The following is an 18,637-nucleotide window of genomic DNA, read 5'->3' on the forward strand; positions in this document are numbered from 1 at the left end:
TCCCTCCGCTGCTCGTATCCCTCCGCTGTTCGTATCCCTCCGCTGTTCGTATCCCTCCGCTGCTCGTATCCCTCCGCTGTTCGTATCCCTCCGCTGCTCATATCCCTCCACTGGCTCCCAGTCGCTGCTCACATCAAATTCAAACCCTGTCACTCGCTTACAAAACAGCAACAGAAACGTCTCCTGCCTACCTGAACGCCCTCATCCAGGTCTACACTCCGTCCCACCCACTACGCTCTGCCACTGAAAGGCACCTGGTGCTCCCATCACAACATGGCCCTAAGTCTCTTAGACTCTTCTCCTCTGTCGCCCCCCGGTGGTGCAACGTGCTACCAAACTCCATTCGGTCCGCAGAGTCCCTTTGACCTTTAAGAATAAGCTAAAGACCCAGCTCTTTATGAACACCTCTGACCTTCATGATATTGATGATGTTGACCTTGTTAATGATTAAATAAAAAAATAAAATATTGATGATTCTTCTTCACACCCTGTGCGTTGCCTCTGTGCACTTCCTGTCAGCACCAGTGTCCGGTCGCACCTGAAGCTGTGTGTTGGCTCTTACTGACTTCGTTGCCTCTCTTGATCGTTGCTTGTGTTGTATTAACTCTCAGATGTACGTCGGATGGAATTGTAGCGCAACATTGTAGAAATCACTTTGAAGGATCAGAAAACCATCTCATGCGTTTGATTTTTAATATCACTGCTTTTCTATGATTGGTTACCACATTTCTGGAGGCGTGGCCTACTTACCAAATAAGGAGTGTTATCAAGAGATAACCTGTGTTAAGAGGTTATAAACTTTCTCTGTTAACGCAGGCTTTCTGCTTCAGGCTCTGAGCGTGCTCACAGAAAAAACAAAAGAAGTGATCATCGGCTGACTGCTTAAGTGATTAGTGATGATGAATATATAAAAAATTATTACAGTAAAAACCAACACTGCTGCTACAGTAAGACAGAGAGGAATGCTACAGAAATTATTATTATGTAAATTAATGTTTCACTTTAGCAAACAAATGCTCTCAGTTTATTTCTGATGTAACAACTACACACAGAACAACGCTAACACTTGAACTATGATACACGTGATTTCAGGACTACAGCCTTTCACTTCATGAAAAATGGAAATAACTTCAGTATTTTTAGTCTGTGATAAAAACCTACAGACTAATGAGTTTTATAATCTGTGTTTTAAACCAGCCATGTAAAAGGGACTTGGCAGAAATAGGACGAAACATTAAAATGTGATCCAGTGTCCTTAGCTGCTGTGACCTGTTTAACCCATTTGTTAGCTGTTTTACCTGTTTGTTAGCCGTTTTTAACCCGTTTGTAACCTGTTTGTTAGCTGTATCTTATCTGTTTGTAACCTGTTTGTTAGCTGTTTCTTACGTGTTTGTAACCCGTTTGTAAGCGTTTCTTACCTGTTTGTAACCCGTTTGTTAGCTGTTTCTTACCTGTTTGTAACCTGTTTGTTAGCTGTTTCTTACGTGTTTGTAACCCGTTTGCAAGCGTTTCTTACCTGTTTTTCACCCGTCTGTTAGCCGTTTGTAACCCGTTTGTTAGCATTTCCTACCTGTTTTTAACCCGTTTGTTAGCTGTTTCTTACCTGTTTACGTAACGTTTCTTACGTGTTTGTAACCCGTTTGTTAGTGTTTGTTAGCCGTTTTTAACCCGTTTGTAACCCGTTTGTTAGCTGTATCTTACCTGTTTAACCCGTTTGTTAGCCGTTTCTTACCTGTTTAACCCGTTTGTTAGTGTTTGTTAGCCGTTTTTAACCCGTTTGTTAGCTGTTTCTTACCTGTTTGTAACCCGTTTGTTAGCTGTTTCTTACCTGTTTGTAACCCGTTTGTAAGCATTTCTTACCTGTTTGTAACCCGTTTGTTAGCTGTTTTTAACCCATTTTTAACCCGTTTGTTAGCTGTTTCTTACCTGTTTAACCCGTTTGTTAGCTGTTTTTAACCGTTTGCAAGCGTTTCTTACCTGTTTTTCACCCGTCTGTTAGCCGTTTGTAACCCGTTTGTTAGCATTTCCTACCTGTTTTTAACCCGTTTGTAAGCGTTTCTTACCCGTTTTTAACCGTTTGTTAGCTGTTTCTTACCCGTTTTTAACCGTTTGTTAGCTGTTTCTTACCCGTTTTTAAACGTTTGTTAGCTGTTTCTTACCCGTTTGTTAGCTGTTTTTAACCGTTTGTAAGCTGTTTTTAACCTGTTTGTAAGCTGTTTCTTACCCGTTTTTAACCGTTTGTTAGCTGCTGTTAGAAACAGCATCCTCTTGTGTGTGTTTGTGTGTCCTCTGACCTGCCAACTAAAGTTAGAAGCGTAGCGCGTAGAGCAAAACTACAACTACCACAAACACGATGTGTTCTATGAATGAGTGAAGAAGCAGCTGCTTCCTGTCACCACCATCACATTAATTATTCAATTTGATGAAGAGAAACTTTAAAGTTACTTTTAAAGACTTTTATCAGATTATTTGTTCATTTATTTGATTTAAAATCACACAAAATTTTGTTAATTCTTCGACCTTCTGTCAGGAAGTTGCTGTATTTTGGTACATGTGCAGAACAAATCGTGTTCCTGGAACTGATCAGGCTGTGACTCCTCCCACAGTGATGTCATCATCAGCTCATCATGAAAGAGGCAGACAGGAAGCATATGTCCACAGAGTAGAAATAAAAACAGAGAGACTTTTATTGTGGCGATCTACTGTACATACAGAGCATGCTCCGTAGCAGCAGCAGGAAGTGAACATAGAAAAGGCTAAATGGAATGCTTTGTTCAGTAATACTGATCTGTACCATATAAGGAAGAGGAAGTCTGTGACATCATCACCGCTGTGACATCACCAGCGTCCAATAATCTGCTATAAGTACCGTGTCCGTCTGCGAGTGTACCTGCACAGGTGCGCTCACAGGAAGTCTTTATATAAACACGCCCGTCAGGTGACTTCCAGGAGTAAACAGGAAGTGACGGGGGGGGGGGGGGGGGTCACACAGTGCTTTTGGTGGGAAGCTCCGTGCTGTTGTGTCGCGTTTTGCGTGACGTACCGTCGTCCCTCGGCCGCGCCCGCTGCAGGTTGGACATGGCGGCGGTGCGTTCGATGTCGATGAGGGCATACAGCTCGGTGCGGCGGGTGGGCGTGGTCGGGGGCAGCGGGGAGGTGGGGGTGCGGGGCGTGTGGGGGTTGCTGCCGTCGGAGGCGCCCTTGTTCCCGCCCCCCTGCTCCATCTCCACCTCGATGTAGTTGAGGGTCTTCTGCGGTTCCGGGTGTCCGGGTAGCGGTGGCCGGCGGAAGTCGAAGTTAAAGATGGTGGGGCCGTCTGCGCGGCGACGGGCAGTGTCAGGGCGGTGGGCGCTGAGCGGTGCCGTCACGTTCTCTGTGTTGACGTAGTTGTGCGAGGGCTCCAGCGCGGCAGACAGTGGATGGGAGTAGGAGTGGTGCAGCGTGCCGTGGTGGTTGTAGCCATTGAGTGACGGTGTCCTCAGACCGCTACACACAGGCTCCTCCTCCTCGCCACTCGGCTTCCTTGCCTCCCACACGGGCGGCAGTGCCGGCAGGTTCTCGTAGTCCAACAGGGCGGTGCGGCGCTGCGCCGAGTTGTTGACATTCTGCAGGTCGGGGGTGAGGGGGGGCGGGCGGTGGCGGCGAGGAGCTGTGGAGGGATTGGAGGATGAGCCGTTGGAGAGTGGAGGGGCAGGATCTGGCTCAGCGGGAGTCATGGGGGGGGCGTTAGTCTCTTGGGGCTCCTCCCCCTGCGCCTCCTGCTGCCTCTTCTCCTTCTCCATCAGCTGCCTCTGAACAGGGGTGGGGCCTAGCACGAAGCGCACGCCCTGCAGCTCCAGCAGCACCTGCGGTTCCAGCTGAGGGGGCAGGGCCTCAGAGCGGACCCTTGGGGGAGGAGGGGGGGTGGGGGGACACTGAGACTGGGGGGAGGTGGGGCTCTCCAGGGGGGTGGTAACAGTCAAGGGGCTGGGCTGCTCCTCCAGGAGCCCCGTAGTGTTCACGTAAGTGTGCACCTGCAGGGGGAGATAGAGTCACCATTAGAAAATTGTTACATCATTATGACATCATCACGTCACCTGATGTGTCTGACATGTTTTTAACATGAACAGGAAGTATTGCTCAGTATAAATTAAAGAAAGAGGAAGTGTGTGTCTCACCGCCTCATCGGCCACCAGCAGGGGATGAGTTGACTCCTCCCCCACAGAGGGGAGGCGTGTGCTGGCCACAGATGGGTGACGGGTGGAAGGGTGAGACGGCGCCTCCCCCACAGACGGGATCCTGGTGACACCGTTAGGAACCGAGGGCACCGAGTAACCCAGAGCTACACACACCAACACACACAGGAAGTGACACAGTTTAGTGATGTCATACACAGGTGAGTCGTGTAAATAAAGTTTCAGGTGTAATGATACAGGTGTTGATCATCAGGTTCTGATCCTTTATTGGTTTCAAATTAAACTGTTCTGATCTCTACGCTGCCATCTAGCTGTGACCTGTGTGGTTGCCTGCAGCCTGTGTGTGTATATGTGTGTATATTACCTTCAGGTGTGTGTATGTATGTGTGTTTATTACCTTCAGGGGGGTACACTACGAAGCAGGATCAGGTGTTATCGAGGTAACTTCAGGGTTTTCAGGACTACGAAGGTGTTTCACTTCCTACCAGGGTAGATCACCATGGTAACTTATGCTGAACACCTGACCTGCTCCGGAGCAGGTTATGTCCGATATAGGAGATTAATCTGAACCAGACACCACCTACTGACCAATCAGATCTCTTGACCTGTGGATGGCTGTGCCTCTGAGGTGGTGACAAGCAACACGGGCGTACCTCAAGGAACTCTTCTGGCACCATTCCTCTTCACTCTCTACACCTCAGACTTCCGGTTCTACTCTGGTTCCTGCCACCTCCAAAAGTTTTTCATTGTTGGATGCATCACCGATGATGAGGAGGAGGAGAAGTACAGAGGACTGATAGAGAGCTTCATCGCATGGTGCAACAGGAACCACCTGAAACTCTACATCAGCAAGACCAAGGAGCTGGTGGTGGACTACCCGAGGAACAGGAGGTCCCCTGCCCCATCATCATCCAGGGAGAGAGTGGAGAGGGTGGACTCATACAAGCAGCTTGGGGTCCAAATCAACACCAGACTGTTCTGGTCTCACAACACTGACGCCCTCTTCAGGAGGGGACAGAGCAGGCTGCTCTTCCTGAGGAGACTCAGGTCCTTCAGTGTTTGCAGCAGGCTCCTGAAGGCCTTCCACCAGTCTGTCGTGGCCAGCGCACTGTTCTTTGCTGTGGTGTGCTGGTGGGGTGGTGAGACTAACAGACTCAACTATTCAAAATACCCAACCCCCTGTTTCAAGCACACCTGGTGCAACTAATCAAGGGCTTCATTAGTTCAGGTGTGCTTGAGATAGAACTCAAATACCTGGACTGGCTAGGGCTTTGTTGAGAGTGACGTTTGATGGCATGTTAGAAATATGGAAGTCAAAAGAATTGTCCAAAAAGCTCAGATAAGCGATCATTGCCTTGCACAAACAAGGGAAAGGATACAAAAAGATAGCAAAAGCCCTGAATGTTCCTAGAGACACAGTCGGAAGCATAGTTCACAAGTTCAAAGTTCAAGGAACAGTGGCTACACTACCTGAACGTGGCAGAAGAGGAAGCTATCAGCGGCTGCCACCAGATTCCTGAGAAGGCAAGGGGTCAGACACCCTTGAGTGACTGCAAAACACCTGCAGCAAGACTTGGTGGCAGCAGTCACTGGGGTTTCAGTTGGCACAGTAAGGTGCATACTAAACACTGAAGGTCTCCATGCCCGGACTCCAAGACGTACACCCCCACTGACCCAAAAGCACAAGAAAAGTCGGCTCCAATATCCTCAAAACCATATAAATAAGCCACAGAAGTTTTGGAATTCTGTTCTGTGGAGCGATGAAACAAAACTGGAACTTCTCGGGCCTATGGAACAGCGGTATGTCTGGAGGAAGAAGAATGAAGCATATGCTGAAAAGAACACCCTGCCTACAGTAAAGCATGGCGGTGGCTCAGTGATGCTCTGGGGCTGCTACACTGCCTCTGGCACTGGAAACCTGCAGCGTGTGGAGGGCACGATGTATTCAGCCAAGTATCAGGAAATCTTGCCATCTGTGAGGAAGCTGAAGCTTGGGTGTCATTGGACCTTCCAACAGGACAATGATCCCAAGCATACCTCAAAGTCCACCAAGGCTTGGTTTCAGAAGAAGAAATGGAAGATTCTAGAGTGGCCGTCACAGTCGCCGGATTTGAACCCCATGGAAATTCTCTGGAGGGATTTAAAGAAGGTGGTTGCAAAACGCACACCCAAGAATATTACTGAACTGGAGGCCATTGCCTATGATTCCTCAGGAACGCTGTCAGAAGCTGGTGTCTGGCTATGCATCACGTTTGCAGCAGGTCATAACAGCAAATGGGTGCTCTACTAAGTACTGAAGATGCTTGTCATGAAGGGATTGAATCATTTTGAGACTGCAGTAGTCATTAAAAGTAGCATTTTGTGTTGAATTTGGATCAAAACCCTTGTAATATTAGTTTCATTGAACTACTTAAACAGTTCTTGTGTAATTTGCTTAATTCAAACAGCTGAGGAATTGTATATTTTGTCAATAAACCTAATGTGCAATGGGGGTTGAATAATTTTGCTTGCATCTGTACAGCTACAACAGAGACTGATAAAAACAATGAAGCCTTAAGATCTTTTGTTCTTTAGTTCATTTGCTCCATAGTTTGATACGGCTGAGAGAATAAGTCTAAATCTGTCATCAACAAAATACATCTGTGCAGCGTTAATCTGATGTAACACACGAGTGTTATAATACATATATGGTGCTCTGATGATGGAGCAGTGATGTTTTTATATCTGCACATTCACACAGTCTGTGTTTTAGCTGTTTGTCCGTCCTGCATCCAGCAGCTGCAGCTGAGTGATGTCAGTCTGCATCATGTGTCTCTTCTGCATCTCGTTCTGAAATCACAGTTTGCTCTGAGTTTGTAAAACATGCCGATCAGCTGACGGCAGACCCGCCCGTGTTTAGATCGGTCGTTTGCTCCAAACCACGCCCCTTTAATGTGAGCGCGCTCAGAGGAACGCTGGGTCGACTTACCGAGTATCGATTACCAGCGACATGTGACCGCTCAGCGTGATCTCCTGTGTCAGGTTAGTGAAGCAGAGCAGGAGAAGAGAGCCTGGGTCTGCTGAACTCGCTTCGTAGAGTAGGCCCCAGGTGTGTATGTATATGTGTGTATATTACCTTCAGGTGTGTGTATCTTACCTGCAGGTGTGTGTTGGTGCTGGCTGGGCTCCATCACCGCCTCCTCCACCACACTGATGCTGTGACTGTGCATCACCTCCTGCAGCATGTTGAAGATCTCCTCTGCACGGGGACACTTGAAGGCAAAGATACCTGCGCACACACACACACGCACACCTGTAATACCACCTCTCATCAAATGTAGGAGAATGTAAATATTGTGTCCAGCAGGGGGCGCTCATCAGCTGATTGAATGTTTATGTCTGAATTGTGTGTGTGTGCGTGTGTGTGTACCTTGTCCCGTCTGGCAGCGCCGCCCGCTCTCGAACGAGAAAAGGTTGGAGTCATAACCATAGCGACGCAGGCACAGGTAAGGCCACCTTACATCGTCACGGCGATGTGTGTGGAGGACAAGCTCAGCGTCGGTCAGCTCCATCACACCTGAACCCAACTCGTTCCCATCGTCGTCCACGTTGATCACCTGCATAGGTAACACACACACACACACACACACACAGTCAGAGGCAGGTAACAAACAGACAGACACAGACAGACTCAGGCAGACAGACAGGCAGACGGACACAGACACGCAGACAGAGACACGCATACAGACAGGCAGACAGACAGAGACAGGCAGACAGAGACAGGCAGACAGACAAGGCAGACAGACACGCAGACAGAGACAGGCAGACAGACAGACACAGACACGCAGACAGACAGGCAGACAGACAGAGACAGGCAGACAGACAGGCAGACACAGACACGCATACAGACAGGCAGACAGACAGAGACAGGCAGACAGAGACAGGCAGACAGAGACAGGCAGACTCTTTCACCTTGAATTTGCTCTGATGATTATCTGGGATTGACTCTTTCTCTGGACAGCTTAAGCAGCTACCCATGGCTTCTTCACAGCACCATCTGATGTCTGAAACACACACACAGCGCAGGTTACATCTACACACACACACACACACATACACTGTATTACATGTGTGTAAATAAATATATGTGTGTGTGTGTGTGTGTGTGTGTGTGTGTGTGTGAGTGTGCGCGCTCACCTAGATCCTGCCTCCAGTAGCCCTGCTCCCATCCTCAGAGCCTGACGGACTCTCATGCTTCTTTACAGCCTCTGTGAACATGCACAGCAGCTCTGCAGACAGGTCAGAGGTCAAAGGTCAGAGATCACTTTATATTCCAGGACACAAACAGAACACACATTTTTCAGTTATTGTGGTGATTAATAAAAACAGACCAGCTGAAACCGCAGCCGACACGCAGCCTGTGTGAAAACCTTGACAGAGCAGCCACGCCACGCAGTCGCCACGGTCTGCTCACGGTCTGCTCACGGTCTGCTCACGGTCTGCTCACGGTCTGCTCACGCTTCCAGTCTGAATGAGCCCTTAGCATTTTACTGCACAGAGAGCAGACATGGTCATTACGTGCTGCTTCAGAAAACACCGGAAATCATCGGTGGCAGCAACGTGACGCCTGTATTCAACTATTCAATCCACACTGGATCATCCAGAAATTGGTTTTATCATGTGGTTATTTCATACAGACTAAAATGACCGGAAAAAAAGCTACATCGTGACATCGGGGCGGCTGTGGCTCAGTGGTAGAGTCGGTCGTCTTTCAATCAGAAGGTCTGAGGTTCGATCCCCAGCTCCCTCAGTCTACATGTCGAAGTGTCCTTGGACAAGACACTGAACCCCTAATTGCTCCCGGTGGCCTAGCCAATGTATGAATGTGATGACTGATTGACAGTTGTGCACTTTAAGTAGCAGCCTCTGCCATCAGTGTGTGAATGGGAGTGTGAATACGTGAATGTGACATGTAGTGTAAAAGCAGCTTTGAGTGGCCAAAAAGACTAGAAAAGTACAGTCCATTTACATACATCGTTACATGACAGATCGTGTTACAGGCTTTCGGCCGTATCGCCCAGCCCTACTCCCGTCTATCTCTGAAAAACAGTACATAGAGATCATCACACTTGTATATAAAGAATTCAAGTATAGAGACCTTCTGGACGCCACGATGAGCAGAAATAACCATGTGGACAGTTTAGTTCAGGTGTTTTTGGACTTGAGAAATGTGTTAAACTTAATGTTTAGCTTAGACTTATGTTTTTAGTCTTTTGTTACGCGTTGTATTTCGTGTATTGAAATGCGTGTGTGATGGACGTTTAGTCATTCTAATAATGAATGTTGTCTGTGCTGACACAGTGAACTGAAGCTCTTTAAAGCGGTGTTGTAGCTCAGAGAAGCTTCAGCAGTCTGACTGTAACTATAATATATATTTAATATATAATTAATGCATAATTATGTAATTTAAATATTCAGAAGTTTGATCTTACAAAGTCACATTTAGTGTAAATCTTTGTGTTCCTGTCCTCTGTGTCTTAGCATGGAGCAGAGGGGTGTGTGTGTGTGTGTGTGTGTGTGTGTGTGTGTGTGTGTGTGTGTGTATGTGTGTGTGTAATGTGGATGTAACATCAGAAATAAACTAAACTCCAGAGTAATGTGCTGTTATATACTGAGAGTGTCTACAGGGGGCGCTGTTGTTGTAGATTTATGCTGTGCCCGAAACCACATACTAACGTGCTGCCTACTACAGACTCAAACAGTATGTACTGCATACTGCCTACTAACCTGACTGTCAGGATGCCGGTGGCATCATACTCAGAGCCGTCTTCTCCGTATCACGTGACTTAATTAATCGTTTACGTATGTCCGCTCTGATCTCCGGTCCATCTCCGCCAGAGTAGAAGCTGAAAATCTGCAATGCATTTTGGGGCGGTTCAGTACAACCAGTGAGCTCCCGTCTCACACTCCAACATCCGGGCCGATCTCGCATACATCCGGGCATTTCTCGCATACACAGAACTGCATACTATGAGATGGGAACGCATGACATACTCAACTTTTCGTCACGGTGAGTATGATGGTATGCGGTTTCGGACACACCGTTATACTAAATGTGACCTGGAGACGTATTCATTTAACTGACTGATCACATGACTAATCAGCTGACACTACTGCTGGATTAGAATCACTGCACTAGGGGTCGACCGATTAATCGCCTGACCGATCGGCTGACCAATTAATCGGGGAAGAGATGCCGATTAATGCCATTTTGACTTAATCGGCATTGGCCGATGTCTGCGCTCACAAGGCCAATTAAACAAAATACGTGTGCATACACAGGCAGCCTCGTCAGGGTGGCTGCTGTGGAACGAGGTTAGTGCGCCCCCTTGTGTCCATTTCGCCGTTCTACAGGCAGTCGTCAGCAGCTGTGACACAGTGCTGCATCTAACAACGTTACCTGAGAGAAAACAGAAAGACCTCAATTCTGAACTTTCAAATACATTTAATTGGCCACTCTTAATAACATAATGTTAATGTTTACTGTGTGTATAATTACATTGGTGTTTTATACAAAATGCATATAACGTTAGTTGTACTAACGGGGAGGAGACATGAGGAGGAGACGCGAGGAGGAGACATGAGGAAATGACACGAGGAGGAGACCAGAGGAAGAGACACGAGGAGGAGACACGAGGAGGAGACATGAGGAGGAGACGCGAGGAGGAGACCAGAGGAAATGACACAAGGAGAAGACATGAGGAGGAGATGTGAGGAGGAGACCAGGGGAAGAGACATGAGGAGGAGACATGAGGAGGAGATGTGAGGAGGAGACCAGGGGAAGAGACACGAGGGGGAGACGCGAGGAGGAGACTAGAGGAAGACACACGAGGAGGAGACCAGAGGAAGAGACACGAGGAGGAGACACGAGGAAGAGACATGAGGAGGAGACACGAGGAGGAGACATGAGGAAATGACACGAGGAGGAGACCAGAGGAAGAGACACGAGGAGGAGACACGAGGAGGAGACGCGAGGAAGAGACATGAGGAGGAGACACAAGGAGGAGACCAGAGGAAGAGACACGAGGAGGAGACACAAGGAGGAGACACGAGGAAGAGACATGAGGAGGAGACACAAGGAGGAGACACGAGGAAGAGACACAAGGAAGAAAATAATAATAATACTACTGCTCTGTTTGATGACACAACACTGTGTGACCACCTCCTGAAGCCTCCTCTGTCCTCGTCTCCTCCTGAAACCTCCTCTGTCCTCGTCTCCTCCAGGTGCATTTAACAAATTGGAAGATCCACCATCACGGCGGACGGGGAGGATTTTAGGGTCAGCCGAGGAGAGAGGACGTGAGGATGCTTAAATTAACGTAATGAGAAGCACCCACAGACACAAATAGAAACAAACCTGCTCTCCATATCGCTCCTGTTTCACCTCCTCCTCTTCTTCTCTGACTACTGGATGAGTGAAGACTACAGCGCCCCCTTCTGATCAAACTACACTTTACCTTAAACTCACTGTTCAGTTGTGTAGAAACATGACCTGTGTGCCTGAGTCTTTCATCAGTCATAAGCGGTGAAAGTAAACTTACTTACATCATGTATGAGTGATGGATGAATGCTGGCAGCTCTGCTTTGTGTTTGTTGTATGACAGCACATAATTTAAAATAAAAAAACTGTGATTTAGACGCCTGCTCAGGTAGTTTAATGGATATGTAATCTGTTAGCAAACAAATACTTAAATAATGACTTAATCAGCAGATTTATTTTTATTCTTTTGATAAGAATATAAAACAGCAGAGACGTTTCGTAAAAACGTCCTCTTCTTTAATGTCTGAATTCACTGTGTCAGACAGACTTCTGTGTCCAGCTTCTCAGATGAGTTTATATTTTTATCAGATTTACTTCACAGGAAACTTCTCTCGTTTTAGGACTGCAAAAACAAAGAAAAATCTAACTGTAGCCAATTTAGACTTTCACTTTCAATAATCATTATAACAGACAATTGATTCATGCTTGTGTATCAGACAACAGAGAACTGAGAAGAGTCTCTCTGCGTCACTTTTCTGCTCCTTCATGTTTTAAATGACATTTAATTTCTTTAAGGAAAAACATTAGTCAGTTAAAGACTCTAAAATATAACTCTTTACCCTGACTCTGTCCTTCATCTCATGTTTGTAACTTTTTCCTCTGATGACTTTGGGACGGAGAACACTGGCTCTTTTTAACTGGTCAGTATGTTTGAAACTTAACATGAAAATTAGCACATAAATGTAAACAATGCTTTAGACGGTCATGAGTTACAGGTCGGCTGTAACAATCTTTAACATGAATAAACTCATTTCTGGATTAAAGCTCAAGTCAGTCTGTGCAGAGGTAACATGTTTACTAGCACAAACAAACATCAACTAACCCATCAGACCTTCGAGCAGCTGCTGGTTAACTACAACTAACCCATCAGACTGATAACTTATAAAGTTTGTTCAAACTTCACTTCAGTAACAGCAGAGTTTACAGTAAGTTAGAGCTTGGCCACACTCTGTGGTATGTGTTAATGTAATGGCAGCTAGTTAGCTCAAAGCTAATCTGACCTGTCTGTGGTTGAATAAGCTAACACTGATTTCAGCTACCTAATTAGCTCCGAGGCTAACTCACAGTTAGCGTTCCGAGAACACACCAGCGCATTCCGCCTGTTAGCTCTCCTGGTACTGTAAATAAAGCAGGTATTACATGGAACCATACTTACTGAACACCGTCACAGTGATGAATTACAGCCAGTAACTGACCGGACATCCACCCCACGGGGAAGCAGCTCCGATGTGTCCGTAAACTGGACAGTAAACTAGCAGCTAGCGTTAGCCCGCTGCTACACCCGCAGAGCCTCCATCTTTCCTCTGCGCTGCCAGAGCGCCAAAAAAACAATCACAACTTCTTTCAAACGTCTTTAACGTTGTTGTTCGCGCGAGTTAAACAAAGAAAAACGGTTTAAATCCATCGGTAGTCCTCCGTGGTTCCCTGTACGACAAGAAGTTCCGTCCAAACGCACTTTTTCTTCCCTAAAAACCAAGTTTGCTGCGATGTGACCGTCTTTTCAGCTGCTAGCCTGTCGGGCTAAATCACGGCAACTTGGCTAAACTTCCGAGAGTTCAGGCTCTGAATGTTCTGAAGCCCCCTTGCACTGCGCATGCGCAGGCCCTGTGGTTTGGGATAGCCGGGGCCTCTCCCAGCGGAGCCATAATGAATGACTAACGGAGAGTCATCTGAAAATACATAATTAGCTGTTTTATTCAAACACCCACAAATCTGCGTCATCATGAGTACAAACAGATAAATTCACATGAAGAAAAAACAGAGACATAAACCTGATTATTGATCATAAAACATTTACATGAACAGATAATTAAACCCGATTATTGATCATAAGACATTTACATGAACAGATAATTAAACCCAATTATTGATCATACAGCATTTACATGAACAGATAATTAAATCTGATTATTGATCATTATAAAGTCAGGACACATTCCTGCACAGTGAGTTTACAGTCATGTTGGAGCAGGTCAGCCTGCACGATGGATGATTAATCAGATACTTCTACATACTGTCTCACCAACTGTTCCCACACACACCATGACAGAGTTCAGGATAGGTTCAGTACAAAATACAATGTGCATATTTAAAATTAATAAAGAAGATTTTATCTGATATTAATCGGCCATATTTGTACAGCAACATTAAATCACTCCGATCTGCATCAAAGGCCCTGCAAACATCTTGTAACACACTCATTGTTATAAATCAGTCTTAGTCAGAGCGCCACCTACTGGTTAACACACTCAGGTCAGAGCGCCACCTACTGGTTAACACACTCAGGTTAGCACACTCAGGTTAACACACTCAGGTTAGCACACTCAGGTTAACACACTCAGGTTAGCACACTCAGGTTAACACACTCAGGTTAGCACACTCAGGTTAACACACTCAGGTTAGCACACTCAGAGGGTCATATCATCGGGCAACTCAAATCAAATCATCAGTAATTTGCAAATATAAAATCTGACAGAGAACATATAATTTAAGATCAGCTGTTATGTGATGTTAAATATCTACAGTGATAATATCTACAGTCTGTAACATGAGTCCAGTTTGACACATAAATAATCATAAAGTGTAGAAATACGTAGAAATATAAACAAACATATAAAAATAAACTCCATGTTTCCTCATCAGAGATCTTTATCGTCTGCTGCTCACCGTCTCTGTGGACAAAGATCAACACGGCCCATTATCACCTGCTTCTTGGCTCTCAGAGCTGCTGCTTGACTGTTATCACTCACCTCTCTGGGAGCTGTAGTTCTGGGAGCTGTAGTTCACATTTTCATAGACGGGACAGAGGAGGAGCTCCTGCTCACTGCGCAGCTTCCTCGCTCTGAGGACGTCACGCACACACTGATGGAGGTACGAATACTGACCCTGAGGAGGAGGAGGTGGAGGAGAAACTACTTCATGACTCTGAGAAGGAGGAGGAGAAACTACATCTACTGACCCTGAGAAGGAGGAGGAGGAGGAGGAGAAACTACATCATGACCCTGAGAAGGAGGAGGAGGAGCAGAAAACTACATCCTCTGTTATGCCTTTTAAATAACACTACAACTCCCATAATCCCCTCTGACAGTCCTACCTCGGTCTGCACCATGTGTGAGCGGTGGAGTCTCAGGTCAAAGACGGAGCCGTAGATGTCCACAGTGTCCTTAGAGTCCAGCTGCTGCAGAACCCGATCCAGAACGATGAAGGTTCCTGTACGACCCACACCAGCACTGAGGAACACACACACCAAACTCCAGTCATAAAACACTCAATTTAACAAGAACTAAGATCCTGTCTCATGAGTCTCATGGGGTGACCTCAGATCACATACTTGGTGGGGTGGATGATGGGAGTTGATTCTGTGAAGTTTTGTAGCAGAGAGTCCATGTGACCATGTGATCCACTGAGTCCTAAAGATGTATTTTCTAACAACAGTGTGTGTGTCCTGCTCACCTGCAGTGGACCACGGTGGGTCCAGATCCAGGACTTCTGTTGACGTAGTCCCGAACCGTCCGGACGAATTGGATGAGCGACTGAGTTGTCTCTGGGACTCCGTGATCCGGCCAGACGGTGTAGTGAAACTGACGGACGAGCCGAGTGAAGCTCAGCTGCTCCTCCTGATTTATAATCATCAGATAATAATATGAAGCCTGAAATACATCAGAGTGTTAATGATCAGTGTAATATGGTTTAATATATCAGGTACTCACGCTGCAGATGTTGAACTCTCGGATCGTCCACTCAGGAAGAACTGACTCCGACATCATCCTGACGATCAGGTCTCCGTAGTACAGAGGGTCCTGATCCAACGGCCAGTAGTGATCACACTTCACCTGGGAACAACAGAAACACACTGTGTTAGATGTGTAGCTTGTGTGTAACATGTTTGTGTCATGTGTGAAGTCTAAGCAAAAACAGCTGAAGAAAACATCATAACAACAGGTAACCCTTTCATTCACCACATTTTCATACCACTGAAGTTGTAGTAGCATGTCCTGCCCACCTGGTGGCAGTGTCTATGATTCTGATTATTTAAATTTAAATTAAACACAAGATACTTGTGCCCTAATGATAAGGATAAGCGTTCAGTAAAGAAATCCCTCCCTTGTTCCCTTATCTTAACACTTAACCTAACCTACCACCGCAACCCAAGCAGCATTGCCAACTTAAACAGACCCAGGCTCCGTTCACGCAAGCTCCAGGTATTGAAAACGCTGATACTACCGACCCTACCACATGGCTTCTACCGGCCCCCACATTTGAATTAAACACACAAGAGAAAAATAGAGATAGAAGGATAGAAGAGTTTGTAGAGAGAGGTGTGTTAGCTAGAAGACGGGGAAGGCAGAGCCAGGGTGAGGTGCCCTGTCTGGTGCTAGCACTCACCCCCGCCGGGTTAGGCTATATGCTCCACCTCCCCCTACTCCCCCACTGTCATGAGGGAAGAGCGGAGAGAAGAGAGAGCAACTCAAACTTGTAGTTAGATGGACAGCGAGAGCCAGCACATCAACAGGGTCATCAAGTGAGCACCTCCCTCCACCAGTGTTTCGTCAAGTTAGGCCCATGAAACCTTGGGGAGGCTCAACAGTTAACTTTGACGTCCCAGAACCAATCCCCCCCATTCTAGCTTTTTGCTTTCATGCGCTTCGTCCACTGACTCTACCACTGAGTCAGGCCTCAAGTTAGAGCATCTCCTTTGGAATCCCAAGTTTTCCTCCCAAGTCGACCTGCATGTCCCAATCATTAGCACCCTTTAGCTGACCTGACTCCTGCCTGTTTAAGCCCCTACCTCCTTTACATTTCTCCCCCTCACGGACAAATTTTACGGCTGCACTTTTTCCCTGATTGCATCCTGAATTCACCTGTCATCTTCTACTTTCAATCCCTCCCTCTAAACTTTTCAAAACCTGGTTATGACGCCATGTATACTGACCTTGCGACAGACTTATCTTCTTCCTCTTCTCTACGCTCTCTCAGTTCATCTACTGTCCCTGCTTAGTCTGAGCCACAGCCTTTGTACACCTCATGACTTCCTCTTGTCAACGTACCTGCTCCACTACCAGCTTCCTTCTTTCTCTGAGACTTGCTTTGTTCCACATTGGTTTACTCAAGTCAAGCCCCAAGTCTCCCTGGCCTTGCCACACGTTGCCTACAGTCTCTGTGTGCCTCAGAGCTGCCTGCTTCCTGTACTGCTTGTCTTGGGTTCCACTTCCTCCCTCTGGATGGATTTGGGACCAAATTACTGACTACCTTGTCTTTGCTCCCTGATAGCAACAACTCTGTCCTGACCTTTGCACACTTGAACTCCTCTGTAGCTGGAGTATACCTTTCCCATACAACCCCACACTACTAAGACAACAAGGAACTCCAAGCCACTTCCTAATACACAAATAAACCAACCTCTCTAACCTTTCCACCTTTGATATCAGTATTTCATAAACTGACAGTGGCCACATCAGCCTAGGGAATAGTCCAAACTGCGAACTCCATAACTTTAGCTTGCCTGGTAACCCTCACTTCTCTATCCTTCATATACCCTCTGCAACATCTTTCCTATAAATTGCTCTGATCTGTTCACTGTCATTCAGGTCCCCATTATACCATCTATGTAGGCCCTAACTGGGGGAGGTGTAGCCTGTCTCCAGTCTCTCCCCATTGACCACCCATTTGGAAGCTCTAATAATTACTTCCATCGCCATTGTGAATGCTAGTGGGGAAATCGTACACCCTGCCATAATTCCTATTTCTAATCTCTGCCAATCTGTTGTGAAACCTCTCATACTTATGTACATTCTGATATCTTGGAAGTATGCTTTCACCAAAAAAAAAAAAACCATATGTAAATCTCTTTTCTCTCTCTTAGCTGCCTGAATCTGGTGCCATATAATGCTACTGTGTTCTATACACCCCACAAAGCCTTGGATTCCTACCTTCTGCATTGTGGTATCTATTAAACTATTCCTTTCTAAATAGTTTGCTAGCCTCTGCGCCACTATACTGAAGAAGATCTTACCTTCTACGTTCAGGAGGGATATCGTCCGAAACTGGCATTAACTTGAGGACTTTTTCTCTTTGGGAATTAGGATCCCCCCCTCTGCACCAAGCTCTTGGTGTAACCTGTTTATCCTATCCTAACCTATTCTCTTGGCTGAACATGCCTTGAACAAACTTAAATGGATCCCTATAATATGCTGTCCTGGCTTGTTCCTTCCTAAGATGTTGTGCCCTTAGTACTGCTAGCCGATGTCTTAGCTCGTCTTGCAAAACGTTAATTCCCTATCTCTCATGTACCGTGGCCTTTCTTCACAGTTTTCTTAAGTGTCTCCTCTCCTTCACTAATTTAATGGCTGCACTCTCTCCACCCTCTTTCTATCTATCATTCTATGAATATTTGTTTGTTCTTCTTTTGAGAAATTACAGTGTTATTAACAAGTCTGTACAGTGTATTTACCCACCCTGCCTTTCTCGACACACTGAGTGACCATCACCACGTTGTGCACGTTCTGCTCCCAAACCATCTTCCAGAAATCATCTTTGGTTCCCGGCAGAGGACCCTGCGTGGCCACGTACTCCCGACGGAAGTGATTCCCCTGAAAACATACATTTACACACTTTAACACACAAACACACACACAAACACACACACACACACACACACCTCCTGCTCTCTGTGATACTGTGTGTTTTGTCAAACAGAAACACATTGAATTACTGAATGATGGTGATGATGGTGATGATGATGATGATGATGATGGTGATGATGATGGTGATGATGATGATGATGATGATGATGGTGATGATGATGGTGATGATGGTGATGATGATGGTGATGATGATGATAATGATGATGATGAAGATGGTGATGTGATGGTGATGATGATGA

The 18,637-nt window shown here is 46.3% G+C and overlaps 3 protein-coding genes across 5 annotated transcripts in view; all 3 read right to left on the minus strand.

Annotated features, from left to right (window-relative positions):
• Positions 1–2,663: 2,663 nt before the first annotated feature.
• LOC138613579 (fibroblast growth factor receptor substrate 2-like) lies at positions 2,664–13,357 on the minus strand. 2 transcript variants are annotated; one of them, XM_069687289.1, is made up of 8 exons: positions 12,911–13,357; positions 8,546–8,704; positions 8,352–8,443; positions 8,127–8,218; positions 7,585–7,771; positions 7,312–7,443; positions 4,158–4,321; positions 2,664–4,013 (listed from the first exon to the last, which is right to left on the minus strand). In XM_069687289.1, exons 4-8 carry the CDS (start codon positions 8,190–8,192, stop codon positions 2,985–2,987), a joined length of 1,578 nt encoding a protein of 525 aa, XP_069543390.1. In that variant the 5' UTR covers positions 8,193–8,218; positions 8,352–8,443; positions 8,546–8,704; positions 12,911–13,357; the 3' UTR covers positions 2,664–2,984. The 2 variants fall into 2 exon arrangements, with proteins under 2 accessions (XP_069543390.1, XP_069543391.1); XM_069687290.1 differs by lacking the exon at positions 12,911–13,357 and having other exon boundaries at positions 8,546–10,408.
• A 68-nt stretch (positions 13,358–13,425) lies between these two features.
• The window catches only part of LOC138613578 (receptor-type tyrosine-protein phosphatase beta-like), a 42,652-nt gene continuing 37,440 nt past the window's right edge, over positions 13,426–18,637 (minus strand). For both annotated transcript variants that reach the window (XM_069687287.1, XM_069687288.1), the window contains 6 exons: positions 18,210–18,344; positions 15,465–15,587; positions 15,208–15,371; positions 14,849–14,984; positions 14,505–14,640; positions 13,426–14,426 (listed from right to left, as the gene is read on the minus strand). In XM_069687287.1, the coding sequence (XP_069543388.1) occupies positions 14,404–14,426; positions 14,505–14,640; positions 14,849–14,984; positions 15,208–15,371; positions 15,465–15,587; positions 18,210–18,344 (717 nt within the window). In that variant the 3' untranslated portion in view covers positions 13,426–14,403. The remainder of the gene's footprint in view (positions 14,427–14,504; positions 14,641–14,848; positions 14,985–15,207; positions 15,372–15,464; positions 15,588–18,209; positions 18,345–18,637) is intronic.
• Positions 18,359–18,637, minus strand: part of LOC138612404 (SERTA domain-containing protein 4-like) — a gene marked incomplete at its 5' end in the record, with an annotated part of 1,852 nt that continues 1,573 nt past the window's right edge. The window contains one exon of the mRNA XM_069685621.1: positions 18,359–18,365. Within this exon, the coding sequence (XP_069541722.1) occupies positions 18,359–18,365 (7 nt within the window). The remainder of the gene's footprint in view (positions 18,366–18,637) is intronic.

This window comes from Semicossyphus pulcher, unplaced genomic scaffold, assembly GCF_022749685.1.
Source record: "Semicossyphus pulcher isolate SPU_LCO1_2020_fin unplaced genomic scaffold, fSemPul1.0.p SCAF_8, whole genome shotgun sequence".
Classification (NCBI taxonomy): domain Eukaryota; kingdom Metazoa; phylum Chordata; class Actinopteri; order Labriformes; family Labridae; genus Semicossyphus; species Semicossyphus pulcher.